Source organism: Callithrix jacchus, chromosome 13 (assembly GCF_049354715.1).
Source record: "Callithrix jacchus isolate 240 chromosome 13, calJac240_pri, whole genome shotgun sequence".
NCBI lineage: Eukaryota > Metazoa > Chordata > Mammalia > Primates > Cebidae > Callithrix > Callithrix jacchus.
This window is the reverse complement of record NC_133514.1, coordinates 68,264,328-68,287,965: the sequence shown is the minus strand read 5'-3', so window position 1 is coordinate 68,287,965 and position 23,638 is coordinate 68,264,328. Positions and strand designations below refer to the sequence as shown.

Here is a 23,638-nt window from a genome sequence, read left to right as displayed (position 1 = left end):
TATTCAGAGAAAGTCTTCCAGTATGGATCTAAAAATGATTCATAAAAATTATTTAATCTTTTCAAATAACTGGCTAAAGTGTTGGGAAAAAAGAGTAAGAGCTGTATCCTAGATAATAAGAAAGTAAAAATCCTGAGTGTTAAAAGACATTTCAACAAATGGAGCAAACATTTGTTTCATTCTTAATAGCAAGAATAACTCACATTTACTGAGTAGTTACCATAGACTGAGTATTATGCTAGATGCTTGATATGTGTCATTTTGATTGAGTCTCACTTCTACAGTACTTGATATTCCCATTTAATAGATAATTTGACTAAGGCAAGGATAAATAACGTAGTGAAATGAGTTAGCTTCTTAGTGTCAGGGTTAGGCCTCCCACCCACTAAGTGATCCCATCGCCTTTGTTCTTTGAACCACCCCACCACGTTGCATGGAAAGAAAGGCTTTGGGGATAATGCCTGTGCTGATTTTTGTAAATATTGTATCTCCAGTACACTGTAGTATAAGTTATTTTACATCTGTTGTAGAGGTCTGTGTTTGATAACATACCAGGCTTACCAAGTACATGCCTTGTATACCAAGAATTTCCCTCCCACTGGGGAAGCAACTTTTGCCACAGTAGAAAGGATGACAGATTATGAAACTGGACTCAGTAGTAATAATCTGCTTGCTATCCAGGCTCAAACCCTATGTTAAAAATAGGAGGATTTTTAAATACCTATTTTTAAAAGATGTAGTGGGTTACTATTCAATATCTGAGCATTCATCAGAAATTAATATTTCGGCAACACACAAGCCGGCTTAATTGCATTCGTGACCTGCTTTCTTATATATTGGGGAGGGTGGAGATGAAAATGGAGAACACACAGTAGATGCATTTTACTGCCGGAGTGGAACTTTACAATCGCACCAAGGGACCTTTTGGTAATGTTTGTAATGTGCTGCTATTGTGATTTAGAAAAGAAAAATGCTACTGCTGGGCTTTATTTTCAACGGATTTTTTTTAAAACATCAATTAATGCAATCAAATGTAGTACAGGGAAATCTAACTTTTTATTTACATTTCTGGGGGCCGGGAGGGTTTGTTTGTTTTTGTTAACTCCAATCATTTGAGCTGTACAGTATATGGTTTTCCTGGTATTTTCCAAATCAACTCAGTAAGTGATATTTAACAGTGTATGTGAAACTCTCCACATGAGGAAGAGAAAACAGCCTTGTAACTGGTACCATTTGTTGGGAAACAAAGGATTCTGCCTTGCTTCACCCAGTTTGAAAATAATGACTTTTTTTGATATTAAAACAGTTTGTTAATAAAATGAATCATATCAGTTTTCTTACCCATAAGAGCAAAACTGAAATACATTATTTCTTCATGAATTAGTCAGATTTTTAAGTGTCAAATTTTGAACGAAATCTTGATGAATTCAAAAACAATAACAACAAACGAGTATCACATTTTTGGCCTTAATGAAACCTTAAAAGGGCCCTAAAATAAACCATCAAAATAATTTTTCTAATTTTCTCTTTATTGCTGTTTACTGCCTTAACTAAACATACGTTATCAGCACAAGGGATGGATAATCTTCTATCTTCCTGGACGTAGGGACTACGCACCATACATGATTTAACTAAAAATTTGCACCTTTCAGGCCGGGCGTGGTGGCTCAAGCCGATAATCCCAGCACTTTGGGAGTCTGAGGCAGGTGGATCACAAGGTCAAGAGATCGAGACTATCCTGGTCAACATGGTGAAACCCCATCTCTACTAAAAATACAAAAAATTAGCTGGGCATGGTGGTGCATGCCTGTAGTCCCAGCTACTCGGGATGCTGAGGCAGGAGAATTGCCTGAATCCAGGAGGCAGAGGTTGCGGTGAGCCGAGATCGTGCCATGGCACTCCAGCCTGGGTAACAACAGCGAAACTCCGCCTCCAAAAAAAAAAAATTTGCACCTTTTAACTCAATTGAAATTTAGTTTGTTTTCTTTCTCTAACCTGGAATCTAAATCCATATTTGAGCCAGGCTCTCAGTAACTACCCATCTCCCTTCAAGCAAGTCAGTAAAGCTCTTCCTAGGACCTGAGTTACCTGGAGCAATTTGTGTTATTGAGCAGATTAACTGAGAATGGATGTGTATAAACCCACACCCACACGGTTTGAAAATTGTAAAGGGTTATATAAATATAGTAGTTATTATATGTATAATCATCCTCAATTAGAGATAAAGGGAGGAGAATGTCCCATTGTCATAGTCTTAGCAACAATAAAAGTCTCCCCTTTATGGGCATTCGACAAAAAGAGGGATATGAGTTGGACTTGTGTAGACAGTTCCTTCAACATCTTGTGTCTAAAAGTCAAGTTGGCCTGAGCACGAAGTCTGATATTTTGCAGAAGATGAGATCATATTTAGACCTGATCAGGTGAAGTAAGGCCATAGTGATTACTTTGATTTGGAATTTCCCTGCTGTTTTCAGTTTAAGATAGAATTTCTAATATTCGTTTCAAAAGAGAGATGCCTAGATTCTAGGTCCTGTGTGTTACTCTGCATTCTTCCCCTTCCTCCTTATGTTCTCTTTGGAGGAGAGGTGTCTAGCTGAATTGTAAGATTCAGTCTGAATCTTCTTCTTCCTCTACCAGATACTTCTTCTACCAGATACTCACAACTGAAAACATGAGCCAGGATGCCAGTCTGTCTCTTCATCCATCCCATGCTGTCCTGTTGAGAGAGCAATAGTTATGTCTAATTCTTTGAGAATTATTTTATTTTTAATTCTTTAAAATAGCCAAGGGCAATATTTAATTAAGGAAACTTCTCTTCCCATTCCAGAGGAATAAAATACATTTTGCCTGGGCATTTTTCTCTAAAGATAAGTATCTATGCATGCTGAATTATTGCAGTTAGCTGAAAATATGCTAAAATTATTGATTCACTTTATTCTCTTCTGCACATTCATACAGTGCTAATCTCTCTTTACCCACTCTTGTTTTCATTTCTGAACTGTCTTTTCTCCTGTATCCTGAGAAGAGAACTTTTGTTGCTTGTTCAGATCAGACCCCTATATCTCCTATTTTATGCAACAATTACAATTCCATAAAATTATATAAAAGTATTCACTTTTCTCCAGATGGTCAAATTTTAAAATCCTCATGCTAATCTTTGTCTTTAAGAAGCCAAACATTGCTACTGCTTTTCAGAAGCAAAGAAAGGGCAAGAGGCCAGGTCATCCCTATAGGTCACTTTCTGTCCTGGACTTTTATGTTTTCTTTACCAAGAATGAAACCAGTAAGTGAGCAAAATATGACTTGCTTTCAGAAATAAACTTTACAGTCACTGGCATCAGACTTCTACTTAGATTGTTTAAGATGCATTGGAATTCTGTGCTTATTATATCACATATCATGCAAAGCAAAACAGCCTTTAAATGTATAAAATGTTTAAGGCCATTGACAAGATACTTCAGTGAAATTTGTCAATAGATTTCCTTTTGTGTTAGGAGAGTCATTATCAGGCTTCTTTATATTGACACAGTATACAGTTTTTAAATTTTTAAATGGATCTCGAATGAGCTGGTTCAGGTTTTAGAAAAAATGTCTTAAAGACAGGGGATTAAAAATGTACTATGCCCCAAACATCTCTATAAGTTGGCATTATAGTCTTAGAAATATTTAATAGCTTTACAGAAGGTAATATAAGGAATTATCATCTGAGAAAGAGCTCTCCATAATTATTATGTCTCATTCTTTATTTAACAGATAGACTTATTAACTAATCCATGGTTTTTGTTAGGCCCTATTTCGTAGTCTTTAGCTTTGGTTTTTGACATAACAGAAATACCCAGAGACATCTACTTCTTCATCACACTTCATAACTAAGTAGAAATGAGAAAGAAATCTTTGTTACCATGAGTCTTTTGTCTTTCCTTTCTCCCTTCCTTCCTCCCTTCCTTGCTTCCCTCCCTCCCTTCCTACCTCACCCTTTGTTCTTCCTTCCTTCACTCCTTTCTTTCCATCACGGAGGATAAGAACTCTCTCACTTGTATAGTTCTTGATTGACAGAAAACAGCAGAAGAAACTAGAAATGAACATGATTCATTGGTACACCAGCAACATCTTGGCTTCAGCATACAGTGTCTAGGTGTGCTAGTGTATCCAGAATGGTGCTCAAGAGAGAAAGTAGGTTAGGAATATATTGAGCTGACCAATTTTCCATACATAAATGTGGGGTTACATTTCTAGTAAGCCACACACCTTGGGTTATGCATGCAGTCTCAGTTTCTTCCCAAACACTCAGTTTAGCACCATATCAGGGAGTGATCCAGGTACTTAGAGAAGTATAGTGAGCTATCGACGGAATAGAATTAGGAAATCAGTGCTTGTTTCTGAATAATTGTAACTCCATAAAGGAGCACTCAAGCCCAGCCTCCACAGGGTTTCAGGTAACAGTTTCAGCAAATCACTGGGTTACTGTCATCAAGAGCATCAGCATTCAGCCACTACATCACAGGTTGTATAATCAGGAAGATTGCCTTCAGATTGACAGTTCAGACACAAGTGCTTTACCTCGCCCCTCTAGGAACACCAACTAGGAAATTAACTTCCCCACATCTAGAGATACAGAGATCTCTCTAGATGTGGGGAATCTTAACGTGCTATAACCAAATGTTCCAACTTTCCAGCAGGTGCAGCACATTAACTCAGGGTTCACTTCCCTAAAAGGAGAAGAAAAGCTTTCAAGGGGTGACAGAAACGTTAACAGTAACTGCTTAAGACATAGGGATGAGAACCGTGCACAGTGGCTCACACCTGTAATCCCAGCACTTTGGGAGGCCAAGGCAGGGGGATCACAAGGTCAGGAGATCAAGACCATCCTGGCCAGCATGGTGAAGCCCCATCTCTACTAAAAATAGAAAAATCAGCTGGGTGTGGTGGTGCGCATCTGTAATCCCAGCTACTCAGGAGGCTGAGGCAGGAGAATCCCTTGAACCTGGGAGGCGGAGGTTGCAGTGAGCAGAGATTGCGCAACTGCACTCCAGCCTAACAACAGAGCAAAAAAAAGGGCATAGGGGATGAGGTGGATTAGAATAAATTCAGGTCTTGGATTTATTCTAATAAATAAAGGAGTGGCCAGGATGGCATGGAAATGGAAAAAGCTCCTTGCACATCAATAAGAGATCTAGAAAACAGTAACTGCTGTTTTGTTGCCTTGACAACTTAAACTGTAGTAAGGGAGGAGATAACTTCTTTTTTAAGTGAGGGTTGGTGTCACAGTACAGTCTTAGATGCAGGAAGCCTGAATTCTGGTGCTGGCCATGACCGTAAAGCTTTTCTGTTGTGGGTGTGTTGGTTAATATCTGTAGTCTCAGGCCATGCATGGTGGCACACACCTATAGTCCTGGCTACCCAGGAAGCATTGCTTGAGCCAAGGAGCACAAGGCTGCAAGGAACTATGAGCACATACTGTACTCTAGCCTGGGCAACAGAGCAAGACCCCTTTCCTCAAAGAAATATATATATATCTTGTCCCAATTGTCTCATCTTTTAAAAAGTTAGAGCATCTCCAAGCTCCTTCTAAACTTTAGCCAGTGCACCAGTATTTGGCCAAATGTATTATGTTGACTCCCTTTCTTTTTTTCTGCACTCTCCTTGTTGCTTGCTTCTCCTCCATTTTACATGAAAAAAAAAATGTTCTGGGATCTTTGAAAATACTTGAGCCAACAAATACAGTTTTGTGAAGTATTTATTAGAATATCTTTTAGTTAAAAAAAAAAAAAAAGCCGAATACCAGCCAGCCAATTCTTGTGTGCCTTCCCGGTCATGTGTCCCATATTACATTTCTGATTTCTCTGTGCATTGGGAGTGTTATTTGTTTTTGGAGAGATGTTAATTTTATAGTAGTTTTAAGCCATCATCTATTTTTCTTCAAGCGTAAAAGCTTTATCCAAAATACAGTCTGGAGAAGACACTGTACATGGATTCATGCGCTGTACATTTATTTTTCTTTTAAGTGTGTTGTTGCTGTATTTTCCTTTGCTAATATATTTTGACATCTTATAGTTGTAACCTGCTGTTCTCTTTAATTGTGTATTGTTATTAATTATATAGTGGTAACGTAGTTGGCTGCTTGAGCCACTTGGCTGTAAAGAAATTCATTTATCATTATTGCTGTTGGAGCTACAGAAAATTGCCAGCATTCTATCCAGAGATGAATGTTTTTGAGTTCACATCCAGTAAAATTTTGAACATGGGTCAAATCTGTCAGTGTTTCTCTCTGCTGCTTCCCTTTGCTTCAGCTAGTCTACGCTTTGGAGTACCTACATTTTCTTTCATCTTTTGTTTCACTCCTTGATTTCCTGCCCTTTCAGTGAAGTTAATATATTGTTCTCAGCACTCCATTCAGTGGCCTGTCCAAATACCTTTCTTTTCTCCTCATATTCCTATAAATTTTCCTTCCTAGAATTTCCTCATAATAAGATTCCTGCCTTTACAAGTTTGTTACATGCACATTTCATTTTAAATCATTAATGCTGATTGGACATTGCCTTAAGACATGCCTTTCTATGAAAGGGGTCATCATGCCCTTAAAGATATCTGCGAACTTGTTCTACTCATTCTGTAAATGATCAGATGTACAGCTGTCCCGTGGTATATGCAGGGGATTGATTCCAGGACCCGCACGTATACCCAAATCCATGCATGCACAAGTCCTGCAGTGTACGTGGAACCCCTATATGCCAGTTTCACATCCCATGAGTACAATATTTTCAATCCACATTTGGTTGAAGAAAATCTGCAGATAAATGGACCCATGCAGTTCTAAGCATGTTGTTCTAGAATCAACTGTATTTAGATGCCTAAACTGGAAAACTGCCAGCATACTGAATGACTGAATTAAAGAATGAATGATGTATACATGCAAATGTGTGGGTTTGTATTTACACACATCCAGCTATTTACTGATATATATAGTTTCTTTAAAACCTGAGTTTAATTTAGAATACATGACCCCACAGCTGCATGTGCCACAGAACAGCCAGGCCAGAATGCTCCTCTGCCTTCTGGCAGCATGACATTAAATTCACACTAGTTAAGCCAACTTAAATTGAGCCTCCTTGAACCTTCCTAAATAAAACTAGTGGCCTTAATTACAATCAGGCAATTTAAAGGTTATGGAGCTCTAACTAGTACTGCAGTATATCACTTTAATAATGCACAGGCAAATTTCTCTAAGGGGTGGCATCGTTTGATTAGAAGAATTCAAGTTTCACAGCACATTTCCAATAACTGTTTTTAGAAATCTTACTGCGTTTATTGTGCCATTACCTTGTTTTTTATTCATCAAGGCCAAGTTTCTAAGGTCACACCAATAGAACAATAAAAATGTGACTCATTTGCAAATAGCATGCAGTACTGTGATTTTTGCATTGCTGCTTAATGGTTTTCCTACCATTGCCACAAAGTAAGAAGGAGCAGGATTCAAGGCCCTTGAAAATCAGAGAGATTCTGACCGCCTTAACACCCCCATTGCAGATATGACTTGTGCTTTTGTGGTGAACTCCAATTCTATTAATAACCAAAAAGAGAGAAGATGTCATCTTTGCAAAAAGTAATCAATAATATAGTTTCTTAGAAAGATAATTAGCTTTGAAAATGCTTAACTTAGTTTCTCATCTAAAACCTGTGAGTACTTGAAACCCATGGTTGTCAAGGTCCGTAACATTTGCAGAAGCTGTTGAACCCCACTCAGTTTCTTTTGTTTGATTTGTTTTTTAAAAAATCATCAGCAATAGCAAGCTGTGCTTTCTAGCAAGAATAAACAGCTTTTCAGTGTTTGGAGACTTTTCTCCTTCAGATAACTAGTGGCTTTATGCCAAGAAGAAGAAGATAAAAAAAGAAAGAGAGAGAGAGAGAGAGAAGGCCCTGACCCTTGCCATAAACTCAGCACAGCAACATGAAAACATGGCTGATGAGTGCCGTGTCCAGCACATGTCTCGTGTTGCGGGCCCACTGCTGTGTGGAATTAATATTGACTCTTGCACTGTCTCCATTCTCAAAGATGTTTTCCCAATAGATTTAACTTTAAAGCAGGTTACATTTAGTTTATGCTGCATGAACTATTCTCTTTCAATTTTACCAATTTGTGGGGTTTCTGTACAGTATTTAAAGGTAAATATGCCTGTACTTTCACCACCACCAGAAGTCCCAGATATAAGGGATTTGATATCAAACAAGAAATTTTAAACAAAGAGTATAATAAATGAATATATCTGATTTAAACAATTAGTTAAAAGAATGGAGCTGTGTAACATAAGAATACAGACTACTAGTAAAAATTGTTTATGGGTGGTGGATGTATGATACAGAGACTTCTCTATGACTTGGTCAATAAATAAAAGGCAATTATCCCTTCTTAGATATGGTACTTTTTTGTATTTCAGATATAAAATACATAATAATATTTTTCTTCTGGAAATAAGGATAAGTTTTGACTTATCAGCTCTTGCCAGGGATAAGTTGGCAAATTAGACAGCTATTTTGTTAATGCTTACTTCAGGAAATAATGTAGCCAAGCACTGTCAGGTGGATTTTGCCAGTCCACGGATACATGCACAGGGTTTAATGCACAAGGGAATGGAGCAAAATTTTCAAACCCAACTGACAAACAATAAATACTGTTTTACCATCAGTCTTGGCATTTTATTCTGATGAAACTAAATATAGGATTTGCTAAGTAGACATTTCCCATGAATGCAGTAAGTATTTGTTGAGTTCCAGCTATAAGCCATGTACCGTTCTAGTTACTTCATGTACATCAGTGAGCAAAACAGACAAATACCCTCGCCCTCCTGGAACTTGCACTGTTGCAAGAATAGGTGAATAACTCCAAACTTAGTTCTCAGCACTCTCGTGGCAATGAGACATCCTGGGTTGCCATCCACCACTCTTTGTAGGCAAGGTCAAAACTGAAATGTATTGCTGAACTGGAAACACTGCTGTCTTCAGTCATTCCATACATCTAGTCTGTTATGTGAAATGGAAACAAGTGATTTATACTCGTATTTGCATGCTCACAAGTTTCTTTCAAGGCAGAGAACAGAACAGCCCTAAAGATTAGGTGGCAAACGTTTTTTGAAAGGAAAAGTTTGCTCTCCTATATTCAAATGAGTATAAACAAGGGGGAACATTCCAGTAAACTGGATCCTTTTCATTGGAACACAGTGGCATGTACTGAAGTCAAAGCTTTACATAAGATCCAAATTGTTTAAAAGCAACTCCAATATCTAATCAAACTTAGAGGGCGTATTTCAGACTTAGTTGGTCTTAGTCCTCATTCCCGCCCTTACCCTGCCCTTTCCTTTTCCAGAATATTCACTAAGAAATGTGCACTACTTTCTTCTTTTCTTGGTTAACAATTTTTCTTGGGATACAGAGAGGAGGAATCAAAGTGATTTTTATCAGTACACTTCCAAAATTGGTGTATGTTGTTTTTTCGTTAAAAAAAAAATGTGAGGGCAAAATTTTACCTTTAAAGCTATTTGTAGGCATTATGTTTTCTCTGACACTTCAACTGTAGGGTCCATGTTTAGATTCAGAATGAGAAGAAGAAGAAGAAAAGAAAAAACTGGAGGAGCTAATGTACTGGTCAGGTTTGAGAGGCATTGTCATCTGTGTGCTCATCCCCATTCCTTACTTGTGCCAAAATACGACGCTGCTGAGTCCCCACAGTTGAAGGAAAGCCACCTTTTTGGTGGGCTGTTTGTTTTATTGTTTATTGTTTGAACAACATTCCAATGTTTTCTCCTACATGAGAATATTCTAATAAGTACTCCACGCAACCTATAATAATAGCCAAGGAATTGGACGATATTGCATCTCAGAGCTTCTAAAATCCCACTGCCTGCCTCTCCTCTCCCTACCCACCTGGACCTCCTGCTGGTTTCCAAGCTGCTGATGTTTATGGGGCTCTAGGCAGCCCCTGGGCTCTTTAAAATCTGCTGGGTACCATGCAGCCTACCCCAGTTGAATCATTTCCTGCTCCAGCCCTGCTGATAATGAGAAGTTCAAGGCAGGAAATAACAGTGGCAATATCAGTGGCTTTGCTTATAAAGTCCAAAAGCAGTGTAGCTTCTAGACCATTGGCTAAAAACAGCTAGTAACTGAGTTAAGGTAAGCTTGTACCTGTAGATCTTCTGGAAGTGAGATTCTGACTGAGGGACACAGGACGTGTATCAGGCGGCTTTTCTTTCGATAGTTCAGGGTTAGACACTTTGTGTGCACAGAGTCCAGGAACCTGGAGCTCATTTCCTCAGGGTTCTAGTGTCCTTTTCCTCTTACTGTAAAAGTCTGATGCCTGTGTCTTCTGTTCCTCTCTCATGTGGTGTAGAAATCCTGACAGTGGCAGACACTCCATGTTGCCAGTGACAAAACTCCTAGAAGGTGCTAGTGTTGATCTTCACACAGCATTCATTTTCATGGCAACTTGTTCAGAAAAATAAGGGCAGAACTTTTTAACTGGTATAAGAAAAGAAGTTCACACAATATTTTTAGTACTTTCAAATTCTGCCTTACTTTGGGGGCTTAATGACTAATCTACCGGCAGACTTTGAAGCCTAAGTCATATTCTCCATTGCCAAATTAGCACCTCAGTGTGTTTATGTTACAGTCATGAAATATGTGCTGTATATAGTACAACAAATTATCGTGCCCGAGTGCTGTGGCCCTAGAAAGAATGTGATGGCTGTGTGCATGGCAAATTACACTAGTCTGCCTATTTTTCTACTCCTGGTTTCTAGGGCGAGCCAGTGTAGCCAAGGGGTGAGTTTTGTCATGTATAGCTTTTCTTTGTTACTCCTCGGACTCCTAGCTTATAAATGTGTGCTTGGAAATTAACTCGGGGAAGAGGAGAAGCAAAGTAAAGGGCGGGGGGCTGGGAATTGAGTTAAGACATGGTGTTCTTGGATTTAAAAATATATATGAGGATATAGTGGTAACACACATTCGAACTGGAAAAGTTAAAACTGCAGGGCATTTGATTCCTCTGTTTGGATTCTGAGGGCAGTGTTTACTCCCACTCAGATCAGAGCTTTTAAGTATGGCCCAGGCCACATGATGATATAGCAGGAGGGGTTTATGTCTGTGGACTTTAGCCTATAGATTTATGCAGTGGAAGAGGCTGGAGGACCCTTCTGGCCAGTCTCGAGGGTAAAAGGGAGAAGGAATTCTACTTATAAACTGTTACAAATTGGTCCTCAGTAATGGCTGTAGTGTTGATCAGACGATGTAAGGAGGCCCCCAGTGATTCCTGGGATAACAGCTGCATGTAAGTCAACCACCAAACATTTGCTTGTAGCCACTCTAGATTTCTGTTTTTATTGAAGGAAAAGGAGTATAAACATGGGACACACAGTCTGGAGGCTGCTTAAAGGGTTTCTCTTGTTTAAAGCTTATATTGAAATGTCAGTGTCTTGTGTTAAACTAACAATTGTCACATTGGAGCTTATAACTTAAACTATGCTTGAGCATCCAAATGGTAACTAATATTTCTTCTATTATAAAACAGGCTAATAAATAGTTACATAGGTCCAGGTTTTATGAATTGGAGGCACAGAAGTTGTCATTTGGCTTTGAACTGGCTTTAGACAAGCAGATGGTTTTCTTAGAGTACAGAATTTTGTAAGTGATTATCACGTTTCCTACTAAGTCAGTGAGGTGGTACTCCAATTATGTATGCGACGCTTTTCTTTGAAACATTTAATATTGGAGTAAATATTTACATTAGCATCAGTCTCTTTTAGGTAGACTTGATTCCTGTTTACATTTATGTTCACAGTGAAATGAAGATTAACAAATGGAAATAATAATTTTAGCTGAAAATTCTATACATGTGAAATGATTTCTCAGTTATGCTCAGAGCAGCTCTGGTCATGCCTTGCAGTGGGTGACCAAGACAGGAAGTTGCTGGCTTCTAGCATGTTCTCAATGGTAACGGCCCCACTCTGACATTGGACCCCCACGGCTAGGCACATGCACCTCCCTCATGATCCAGCAGAGAGGGGCATTCTCTGTGTTCTGGGAAGACACGGGCTCATAGAGAAGGCACCCATGTTTGCTCATATAGCTAAGTTGCATTCTGATAGTTCTTTCTCCCTTTCCTGTGCTAATTTTTGTTTTTGCACATATTCGGCTAGAATACTTTTAGGTTTAATTGTGCAAAACTGGAGTTTTTCTGTGATTATCATATTGCTCATTTCCTAGCTAACTTTTTAGCTAGCAAAATTTCAGTGTTGTAGTCAATCTTTATTAATAGGGTATAGAAAAGGTAGGGTTGTTTTTTTCTCTAATTTCAAAGTTACCTACAAAGGCAAATTGTGCTCATTGTAGAAAATCTGGTGACTATAGATAAGCAAAAAGGAAAAGAAAAATCTAGAAGTTTCATTCGAAGATCCCATCTATAATTCTTAATTAAAAAATAGGGCTGTACTAGCCTATTATATCCTTAATGGAATATTGTAATGGTTATTAAATCAATTGACTCTGAATCTCTTTTTAATAAATGAGTCAGGCTGTATTATCCAATTACTGTCAGCTGCTACCTTTCCAGAGAGCAGAAATGGTTATTTTGATTGAACTTTTTAAGCTTTTTGGCACCTTTAGGGAAAGGAGGGGGAAAAAGCACAATTCAGGTTATGCTTTGTGGGCAAAATCCTGAGTGGAGGTGCTGATAGTATCACATCAGGAACATTGGCTTTAAAATAAAACAGCAGTTACATTTACTGTTCTTCACTACCTTATACTAGATAGGGAGAAAAATATATGGGGCTTAATTCAGCCAGATCCCCCCAAGTCTAAGGGTTTTCAGAAATTCTTTGAAAAGTAATACATTGTTCTCCGCCATCCAAAGGTAAATATAGAAATAGCAGAGAAGAGTTAAAGACTTTGAATAAGGATAAACTTTTGGAATTCTTATTATAAATAAGTTTCTTTTTCTGTTACTACCTGTACTGCCCTCAATTTAAAAAAAATACAAAATGAATATATTAACCAGTTGTTAGAATGTTTTGTGTTACTGTCTCTCCTTCTCATTATACATTTGACCTTAAGCAAGTGTGAAGATAGGTGAAGGGAGTAGGGAAATGAACAAAGGTGAGAGAAAAGGGGGGACTCTCGCCGTCTACCTAAGAGCATATTGGCTTTTGCTTATCTTTTAATGTGCTGTGTAACAATTCAGATATATTTTCTTTCCTACGGAAATAACTAGGTCAGTTTATTGGGAAAGACCTCGCGGTGTAACTTGCAAATAAAAGGCAGGTAGAACTTCAACAATTTTTTAGCATTAGAATGTGCTTTTAGGCTGTAAAAAGAGCTCTGAAAATGCTAGATGTGATTTGTATCATTGCTGTCACTTGGTGCTTTCACAAATAAAAGATAGAATATGTAAAAAATAAGTCTGCACTAGTAATGCATAAATACCTTTATGCCTCTGTGTCACCCTTTTTTGTGAATTCACTTGACTGAATTTGAGTTATTTAACATTTTGGGATGCAGCTGCTCTTTTATTTGGGTAAGAAATACATAAACATGAATGAGTACATTTTCCCGGCACTCGTATGTCTTATTTATTTTTCCAAACAAAATACTCATAGTCAAGAAAGATAATATTACATTAAAGAACATCCTAACTTGCATAATTCACTTTATGCTCATGTGACAATTGCTATTCCCAGGAAAACCTGCCGGATCTATCACGTTACTTGACAACTATTGCAAGTTTTAAAATTCCGGAACAAGTTTATATCAACCAGTGTCCATAGGCTACCTCTTGTTTCTTGTGCAAAACACACATAATTTTAAAAGGAGATGAAAACCGTTAGTAACCTTCTTACTATTCAAAACAAAGGTATGTAGCATGAAGGAAATAGAGAACTTTTAAATTTAGCAGGTATTTCTGAAGATTAACTTGCCAATTCAATTTCTTGAAATAAATACTGTTTTTTATATGTCTTAATGTCTAAAATCTGGAAATTTTTTGGTGACTTCAGGATTTAAGAAAAAGGAAAGAAACAGATGAAAACCCCTTGATCTTATATAATCCCTAAAGCTTTTTGTATAACCCCTTGTCATGTCAGTATGCACAATTAAACTCCCTCTTACATAATTATAATCAAGGAATTTACTGTGCCACCCAGATACAGAGTAGGTTTTTATCTCTTGTGAAATGTAGACAGTACTGGGTGGCTTAATTAGTGCTTTGCTTCTCTTTTTACAAATTCCAATCCTCTGCTTCTAAAGACTCATACTTGTATGTGAAGAAAGATTAGGAATACAAATAGAGTGATTTTACTCCTAGTTAGCTAATAATAACTCACTTTGTAATTGGGCCTTGGTGTTGCCAGTAATGTCAGCTGGCGAAGGACTTACCACATGCATGTTGTCTTTGAATGAAAGAAAATAACTGCAGTATAGACTTGTTCTGCTTTTAAAGTGTGATGGTGTCTTTTATTCCCTAGACCTAGAATATCTTAGTAGCATTTTTTAATCATTGCAAATAGGAGAATATAAAAGTATAATGTGGTAACAAGCCATGTTAAAGTGCAGCCTCTGCCCTTTAATAAGTAGTCTTGGAAGTAGTGGGTGTGTGCCCCACCATATCTATTAAGATCACAGACCCTGAGGCCAGACTGCCCAGGTTTGTATGGAGACTGCCGGCATTCCAAGTTCTGGCTCTCCAACTATGAGTCCTTGTAACTCAGAGCAAAGTTACTTAAACTCTCCACGCCTCATTTTTCTCATCTGTAAAATGAGACTAATAGTAGTTTTTCTAATAGGGTTTTAGTACAGTTAAATGAATTTGTATCTGTGCAGTTCCGAAACACAGCAACACTCAGTAAGTGCCAGCTAGGCTGCTAACCAGTGCCACTGGTTTTGCATGTCTTAGAATTGCACAATGAAGTAAATTAGGAAAATCCTAACTTACACTTTAAACTTATTTAAATTTTTAAATTTTAATTTTAAATGTTTAAAATCCATAAATGTTTAAAATAACATGTCCATGTATAACACACACTCTCCACTTTATTTTATTTATTTATTTATTTGTTTGTTTGACACGGAGTCTTGCTCTGTCACCAGCCTGGAATGCAATGGCGTGATCTTGGCTGGCTGCAACCTCCACCTCCCAGGTTCAAGCGATTCTCCTGCCTCAGCCTCCTGAATAGCTGGGATTACAGGCACATGCTGCCACCATGCCTGCTAATTTTTGTATTTCTAGTAGAAATGGGGTTTCACCATTTGGTCAGGCTGGTCTCATTCCTGACCTCATGATCTGCCCACCTTGGCTTCCCAAAGTGCTGGGATTAGAGTCATGAGTCACCACACCCAGCCCTCCCCACTTTATATAGCTGTGTTATGACATCGAAATATTTTTCTGCCTCTAGTTCTTAACATGTCCAAGAAGAATGCAGGGCTAGCCAAGTGAGCTGGGAGGTCACAAAAGTGCTTTGGAGAAACAGAGGCAGAGTCTGGTTCTGGGGGTAAAATTGAAACTGTTGGAAATACCACGCCCAGAAAATCATGGTAATCAGAGAAAAGGAAATGCCTCCTTATTGATATCCAATTATATTTTTAAAGTTTAATAAAATGCATTAGCCTTAAGATAAAATCTGACTGCTGATTATCTTTGCTTTTTAAATTCCAGAAATGTTTTAAATTGATATAAACTCATGAATAATGTGAAATAACCAGAAACCATATATTCTACTACATATGTATATTATGTGATGGAAATAGTTTAATATATGCAATTATAGATAACTCTCTAGTCTATTAAAGAGATGACAGATTTTCACTATTTCTATTCATGTATTTCTCTTGACAGATGAAGGACTGAACCATGAATGCAAACTCTGCAGCCAGACCTTTGACTCTCCTGCCAAACTTCAGTGCCACCTGATAGAGCACAGCTTCGAAGGGATGGGAGGAACCTTTAAGTGTCCAGTCTGCTTTACAGGTGGGAAGATTATTTCAGGAAGACACAGGAGAGGTTGATGGCTTCATCATGTCTTTCCTACCAGAGCATTACTTCCCACTGCTATGGCCTTTTACAGATATGACTTCAGTTCAATTTGGGGGAAAGATGTTTGATTTCTGCTTTATTAGCATTATTGATTGCAGCCTACTTAAAGGCTCACACGAGCAGGAAGGTTAACTGTCAGGATGAACAAATGGCATTTCAAGTTCTCTCAGAAGTTTGCACTTTTCCATTTGGAAAACTACATACATGATGTGTTCACTTTTTTTTTCCTCTCGATGTTAAAAGGTTACCAGGGCTAAGGCTGCCTGCACAGAGCTGCTTTTTAATCATAAGATGTTCAGCTAAAAGTGCAGCTGTATTGTCAGTGCATGTCTGCTAATTAAATATGGAGAATTTCATAACATTCTCCACCAGAAATAAAAAGATAGGGGTAAAACTCACCCCATGCTGGGTGCGGTGGCTCACGCTTGTAATCCTAGCACTTTAGGAGTCTGAGGTGGGTGGATCACTTGAGGTCAGGAGTTTGAGACCAGCCTGACCAACATGGAGAAACCCCGTCCCTACTAAAAATACAAAATTAGCCGGCATGGTGGCAGGCACCTGCAGTCCCAGCTACTTGGGAGGAGACTGAGGCAGGAGAATCACTTGAATCCGGACGGTGGAGGTTGTGGTGAGCTGAGATCATGCTACCGCACTCCAGTCTCGGCAACAAGAGTGAAACCCCATTTCTAAATAAATACTCACCCCAAGTTCTCTGAGATAGAAAACAGATTAGATGAATCATTTATTTCCTATGAAATTGGATTTTTAGAGTAGAAATTGATCTACATTTACACTTTTAAGAAGAAACTTTTTAACAGATATGATAGCATTACAGGTTTTAGCAGGAAAGAAAAAGTAAATCTGAAATCTCATTTAAAGCCAATGGGGGTTGAAATATGATGGTACTCATTTCTGGTATTCCCCTAACAATGACAAAGTTATTTTGGAATATCCTTTGTGATTATTTTGCATGTGTCTTGGATTCAGGAGTTAAGCCCCTCAAGGCTGTGTTGCCTGTTTACTTCTTGGAGGAGGGGGAACATATCCTTCTCTCAAAATTGACTTCTTTGTTTGTACAGCAAAATTCCCAGCATTGATTATTTACCTTCACTGAACTCAACGTATAGATTTCTGTTCTGTGATAAAATGAAGGAGAGGGGCCATGTTCATTGCACAGCTGTCACTATTACTGCCTGAGTACGTTGATGGCTCTGCCTTCAATGGTTGCCTGTTTGGCTGCATCATTCAATAATTCCATCAGCCACTCTCTACCCTTCTTTTAGAACTCCTTTTATTCTTCCAGACTTATGCTTAAAAATATATATTGTTATGTTTTTACCATGAGTACTATATATCTTCAGATACAATGAGTCAAGAGTCTGGGTTCTTTATAAAAGCTCATAATAAGTCTTCATAAAGGAGGACTGGGTCATAGGTCTCCTCAAGATTAAGACCCCTAATAAAATAGGACTTTCATGTTGTAGCCAGAAGCCTCATAAAATGTATTGCGTTATATTCAGATTAACTGCAAATCTTTGTAAAAATCTCATTTCTTCTTGTTGATAGGGATAAAGAGACAAAAGTGCATTAATCATGCACAGTCTGCATTTTCTGTGCAGACAGACCTGAATTGTTTTAGTGTATCTTGAAGTAATTTAGAAATACCAAATTTGTTTAAAAACCCTTCCAATATAAAGTGTGTGAGGTGGGAAAGGAAATCTGAGCAGTTTTTTAAGGTAATGAGAAATGTGATTAAAATGTATGACTCACAAGAACAATATTCTAATATTTTAGGTTGGCTGGCAATTAGAATAATTTTAATGATTAGAGTGGAGTTAAAGTCAAATGCCAACATCTTTAATAAATCCTTTCCCTGCCTATACAGATTAATATTGTAGATGCAAACTTTTTTAGGTCACAGTGCACCAGGCATCCATCAGAAGTCAGTTCTGCCAACCCAAACACTGCCTCTGGCATATACAATTTAATTATTAATAGTATGTCTCCTAGGTAAACTGTTACACAGTCTTAGGGCCTTGTTTTGTAGTCATTAAAATTGAACATGTTTATATTATTGAAACCCTTGCATTCAGTGTATAGGCTGAGTTGATCTTAAAGTATCCAAAGAGAATTTACCTGCCGTTCTGTTTCACATTTATAGACAGTGCCCCAGAGTAGCTGTGGGATATGATTTTTAGCATTAACACATTTAAATAGAGAACTGTTTGCTAGCTATAACTTTAGGCAAACACAATAAACAGCGTTTTGGCATCTACGATTTCTTAACCTGTGGGTTGCTGAGAAATAGGAGTCATTTCTGTTGAGACAGAGCTATGCATTTGACAATTTTCAGCTTTATTTTTTAAAGATTTATAGGGAGCAGGGCCTCCATAAACCTTTACTTTGGAGCTGTTTGGGTTGAATTAGGGGCTCCGTAGAGTGCATCTTAACAAAAGTCAGAGACCCAACCATGAACAAATGTGACTCAGCTCTCCCCAGGTCTCGAGCAGTAAGTCACACCTGGGAGGCGTGCAGTCCAGCCTGCTGTCTGTTCACTCGGAGTCATCGACTGAGGGCATTTTGGAAACAAAATAACCCAAGTTCGCCGTTCTTTTATCGTTTCAGTATTTGTTCAAGCAAACAAGTTGCAGCAGCATATTTTCTCTGCCCATGGACAAGAAGACAAGATCTATGACTGTACACAATGTCCACAGAAGTTTTTCTTCCAAACAGAGCTGCAGGTAATGTCCTCATGAGGAGGACCAGGATTGAACTCAGTTGCTATTCTTATAGGAAACAGGGGCATTTTAAATCTGGATTCACGGTATCACTCACCCTGGGCCACCATGATACTTTGTGTGTATTGGGGCAAAGGGAAAATTAGAGCCTGGATTAATAGACACCAAAGTAATTTTGCCTCTGGCTGCTGTCAATCATAAAAAGAACTAGAACAGACCTATAATTGGACCTTCTGACCCAGTGTGATAGACTTAGGGGTCAGGTTTATTGGACTGTGGGATCATTCACCTCACTTGTCATGACTCATTCTCCCAAATCCTGTTTTATTCATGTTCTGTTCCCACTGGGCTCCAAGCTAGGTGGATGTCCAGGTTATTGTTGTCCTGAGGGGCTTAAAATTGGAAGGGAGAGGGGAAGAAATGAAAGAAACCATACTCTTGTCCAATATGTGTATCATTCATTTAATGAAGTCAAATAATTATTACTTAACCAAAGCCTTATAGGTGAAAATTTTGCACCCAAAGACATCAGATCTAGCCTTGAGGGTTCCACTTGCTTGAAGTGTAACTAACCTTGGGCTATAAGTCCTCTGAACCCCAAATATCAAGAAATAATAAACAAACATCACACTTTCAGGGCTGTTATACAGTGAAAATGAAATGATGGGTATGGAGATAAGATATAAACTGTAAAATAGGAAGATTTTGTTATTCTTATTCTTAGCTATAGTCTGGTAGTTTAGAAAAAAATGAGTCAGAGACCTGGATTCTGTTCCAGAAATATCACTTATTATAAAATGAAAATAACTTATTTTTTAATGTTACTTCACCTGGAACATGGGTATAATGTCTCATCCTTATTTTTCTGATTAAATGATCTGAGTAACATGCTTTTTGTTTGATCTTGTTGGTTCCTGTGGAGGAGAATAGAGTGGAACTGAAAATTATTCTGTTATTATAAGTATTATTAACAACACAAATATTTAGCCTAAAATGAGGATTGCAGTTAATTTTCACACTGAATCCCTGGACCAAATAAAAGATCTAATCTGGTTGATCTGGGAGAGGCAAGGCTGAGGGACTCGGACCCACCCACTCCTCAGACTCCATCCATATTGGGTCCTGGGGCAACTTAGTGCTTCCCTGGGGTCCAGTGAAATGAAATTTAGGTGAGTTATGTGTCTAACTAAGGAATTTGCAGTTTATCATTTACCATTTGCAGTTTATCAGTTATCATTCTGAAAGTGAACAAATAGAAAGTGAAGGAGATGAAATATAAAGTATAAGAAAGAATGGGTGAGCCCGTTTAGTTGTCATAATGTGTCAGTGAATCCAAATTAAATTTGCTGTCTTACCTTGTATCACTTCTAAAAATGCTATTCTGTCACATCTGTTCATGAATTGAATTTAGAAGATAGGCCAACTTAGACTATTGTTTAAAAATACACCTTCTTAAAATAATCTAAATTTCTGTTTGAAAAAAATGACATTTTTTATTGCATAGGTGTCAAAGCATAAGTCATTTTGGTTTTGTGAATCTATAAAGGATATGGTCAAAACACATAGTGATACTGTTAATTAGTATGTAAACCTTGAGGCAGAATTAAGTAATAGTTTAAAATCAAAGCTATAGAGTTTCTGTAGAGACTGATTCCTGTCTAACGTTCTTGAAAACGCAAATGGTTGCAGCAAACTTCTACTTTTGTCCTGTATTAGTAGATTCTCACCTGGTGGTACCTTCAGTGTCTTTCATTAAAAGAACCCAACACTGCAGCAGCAGTGGCCTCTGACCCATTTTGTAGAGCAGGCAAAATTAAGCAATTAATTGCATCCTTCAAGATTCCAGGTTTCCATTACAATTATGTATTTTTGGGTTTTATTCTATGTGGAACATATAGTATTCACTCTTTTCTACAATTAGTATAAACCAATCACAAACTCCTTGATCTCAGATGTTTTTACATTCTTAGAAATTATTGAGGACCACCAGGGCTTTGGTTTATGTGGGTTACTATCATTTTCCATATTAAAAATCAAAACCGAGAAATCTATTAAATACAGGAATACACGCATACATTCTATTAGCTGTCAGAGCGATGATGTCATCACCTATCATTTAGCCTCTAGAAAACTTCACTGTACCCTCTTGACACAATGAGAGTGTAAAGGGCAAATAATGTCTAATATTATTGTGAAAATAGTTTGACCTTACAGACCTCTCGAAAGTGTTTAGGAGACCACAGAAGTCCCTGGGCAACACTTTGAGAACCACTGGCACAGAAATTTTAGTGCAGAACACACAACTCTTTTTGAGTTTTTGTGACCTTATAAAGTCAAACATCTACCAAAACATTTCTGATTCATTTATTCAAATTGTGATCTGGCCAAAAAGAGACTTTGGTTTTGATGTGAATACTCAGGTTTAATATATGAATCATTCCTTAGATAAGAACAGTATTTATGGTAAGTATGTGATAATTATTATAAATCTGAGATGAGATATTGACTACACAGTCAATATTTCACAAAGCAATAATTCACAGTTATCGGACTCTCTATGTGGGTCTATTTTCTGAAATCTTCAGTAATATCAGTGGCTATAGTTTCAACACATTAAGAAAAATGCATCAGAGTTACTTTGGCTTTTTCTAGTTTTGAAAGTGTTTTTAGTTTTATGTTTTAACTTCTGGCTTTCATGGTCCTGTGCGTATGCTTTCATTACCCAAATTGCATTTATACCAGTGCTTAGAAGATGGAATTAATGTCATTTAAAAATATTGATTTCCTTTATTTTCTGTATAGAAAGTGGGACAGTAAGTGTATAAAAACCATGAAACCATTTTGTAATTTTACTAGGACAAGTGAAAAAAAATTCCAAAATTCAGGTGACAATAGAAAATAGGATCCATAACCAAAATAACAAGAGTAGAAAAATGAAGCCATTTTATCAGCCCACTGTAGTTCTACTTGGTATGCAAAATAAATGTCCATTTTAAGCCCCTTGAACTGATCTACTATTTTATACCACTAACGTTCAGAAATAAGGACTTTCCACAAGAGACTATAAAACTAACTGTCTAAGAACTGCAACCCTATTAGGGATGTTAAAACATATACTTTATTTGGCTCTTCTATCAAGGTGAGAATAATAGGTTAAATTTAGGATAAGGATTCTGGAATTGGCTGTCAATATCACTATGGATATCTTTTAGATGTACATAAATGATTTTGTGGCCGTAATACATAATTGACATTTCTTTCACTTTATACTCAGTTGAAAACATGAAGCATTTTTTTTCTGGATTAAAGTCTTTGTTAGGTATAAAATTTATGTAGATATGTATCCCCATACACACACACACACACACACACACACACACACACACACATATGTATATATATTAGATGTACATAAATGATTTTGTGACCATAATGCCTAATTTACATCTTTCACTTTATACTCAGTTGAAAACATGAAGCATTTTTTTTGTGGATAGACATGCTTTGTTACATATAAAATGTATTTGTGTATGTATTATATGTGGATCATGCCATCCTTTCTCAAAGCAGCTTCCTTAAGTTCTGCTAAAAATTTTGAGGTCTATTAGGAAAACATGTGAAACATTGAACACATTCATTCAATTAAAAAATAATAAAATGTTCATATATGTCTATATGTGTGTGTGTATATGGGTATATACATGTATGTATATGTGTGTATATATACTATGTATGTGCACATATATAGAGTGGTGGTTTATTACCTTCATTTGCATTGCCTACAAAGCCAGTCAGAGTCAGAATTTAGATAATTCTTCATTATACACTGTTCATCTTCAGGAGATCAGGCACTCAGGCACCATTCTTTGAACATCACAGACCACAAGTCCTTTTAGATTTAGGCCAGATGAAGCCCTTATTTCTATGAAACACTGAATCTAAGACACATTTTTTTGCCAGTATAGAAGTTGTGTTCATCACACTACCCATAAACCTTGCTGACCAAATGTTGTACATGCCAGTACAGATATATATCTGGACTGGAATTTTATATAATATATATAATATAAAATCACACCATATTTTATATATATGTATATATGTATACACACACACACACACACACAAATCTAGTATAATTCGTAGCAAGATATAACCTTTCTCTTTTCGTAGAGTTTCCCTCCATTTTTGCAAGAAATTCTAATATACTTCAAAGGCCACCTAGCATGCTGCTAGGAAGGGAGATGTGCTTTGGAATAAGAGTCCATTATTCGACTCAATGAACATTTTATTATTTTTTAAGTGAATGAATGTGTTCAATGTTTCACATGTTTTCCTAATAGATCTCAAAGTTTTTCAGCAGAACCTAAGGAAGTTGCTTTGATAGAGGATGGTATGATCCAAGAATAATATCCTACAGTGCATATTTGTATCCAAAGTGGTTTATGCAGGTGTGAGCAAGTGGTGTTTGTAAAAATCCTGTTGAATAGGCCACATTCTTTCAGTACACTAATTGCTGTTTAATTGGTGCCTCTACAAAAGCTACTATTGCATGGCAGTGATCAAATCATCCTCTCTCCCAATGTGTCCACATAGAAAGTTCTGTCAGGCCTCTTGTTATAAATGTAATGAAGATTGAGGGAATTCCTGCAGAACGCATAGAAGAAACTGGTCTAGTTGAAACTTTAGGCTCTGAAATTCTAGTACTTCAATTCCTTTTGAATCAAAGATTATCTTAATACCCAGCCCTTCCCTTTTAAGTCATGAATGCAGCGTTTCCCACATTCAAAGTACAGTAGTAATTTGACATTGTGAGGGTTATATCGAAATT

The 23,638-nt window shown here is 37.4% G+C and overlaps 1 protein-coding gene across 6 annotated transcripts in view; it reads left to right on the top strand.

The window, feature by feature from the left end:
* The window catches only part of ZNF521 (zinc finger protein 521), a 294,182-nt gene that overhangs the window by 248,969 nt on the left and 21,575 nt on the right, over positions 1-23,638 (top strand). For all 6 annotated transcript variants that reach the window (XM_078347914.1, XM_035270773.3, XM_078347913.1 and 3 more), the window contains 2 exons: positions 15,872-16,003; positions 18,695-18,810. In XM_078347914.1, the coding sequence (XP_078204040.1) occupies positions 15,872-16,003; positions 18,695-18,810 (248 nt within the window). The remainder of the gene's footprint in view (positions 1-15,871; positions 16,004-18,694; positions 18,811-23,638) is intronic.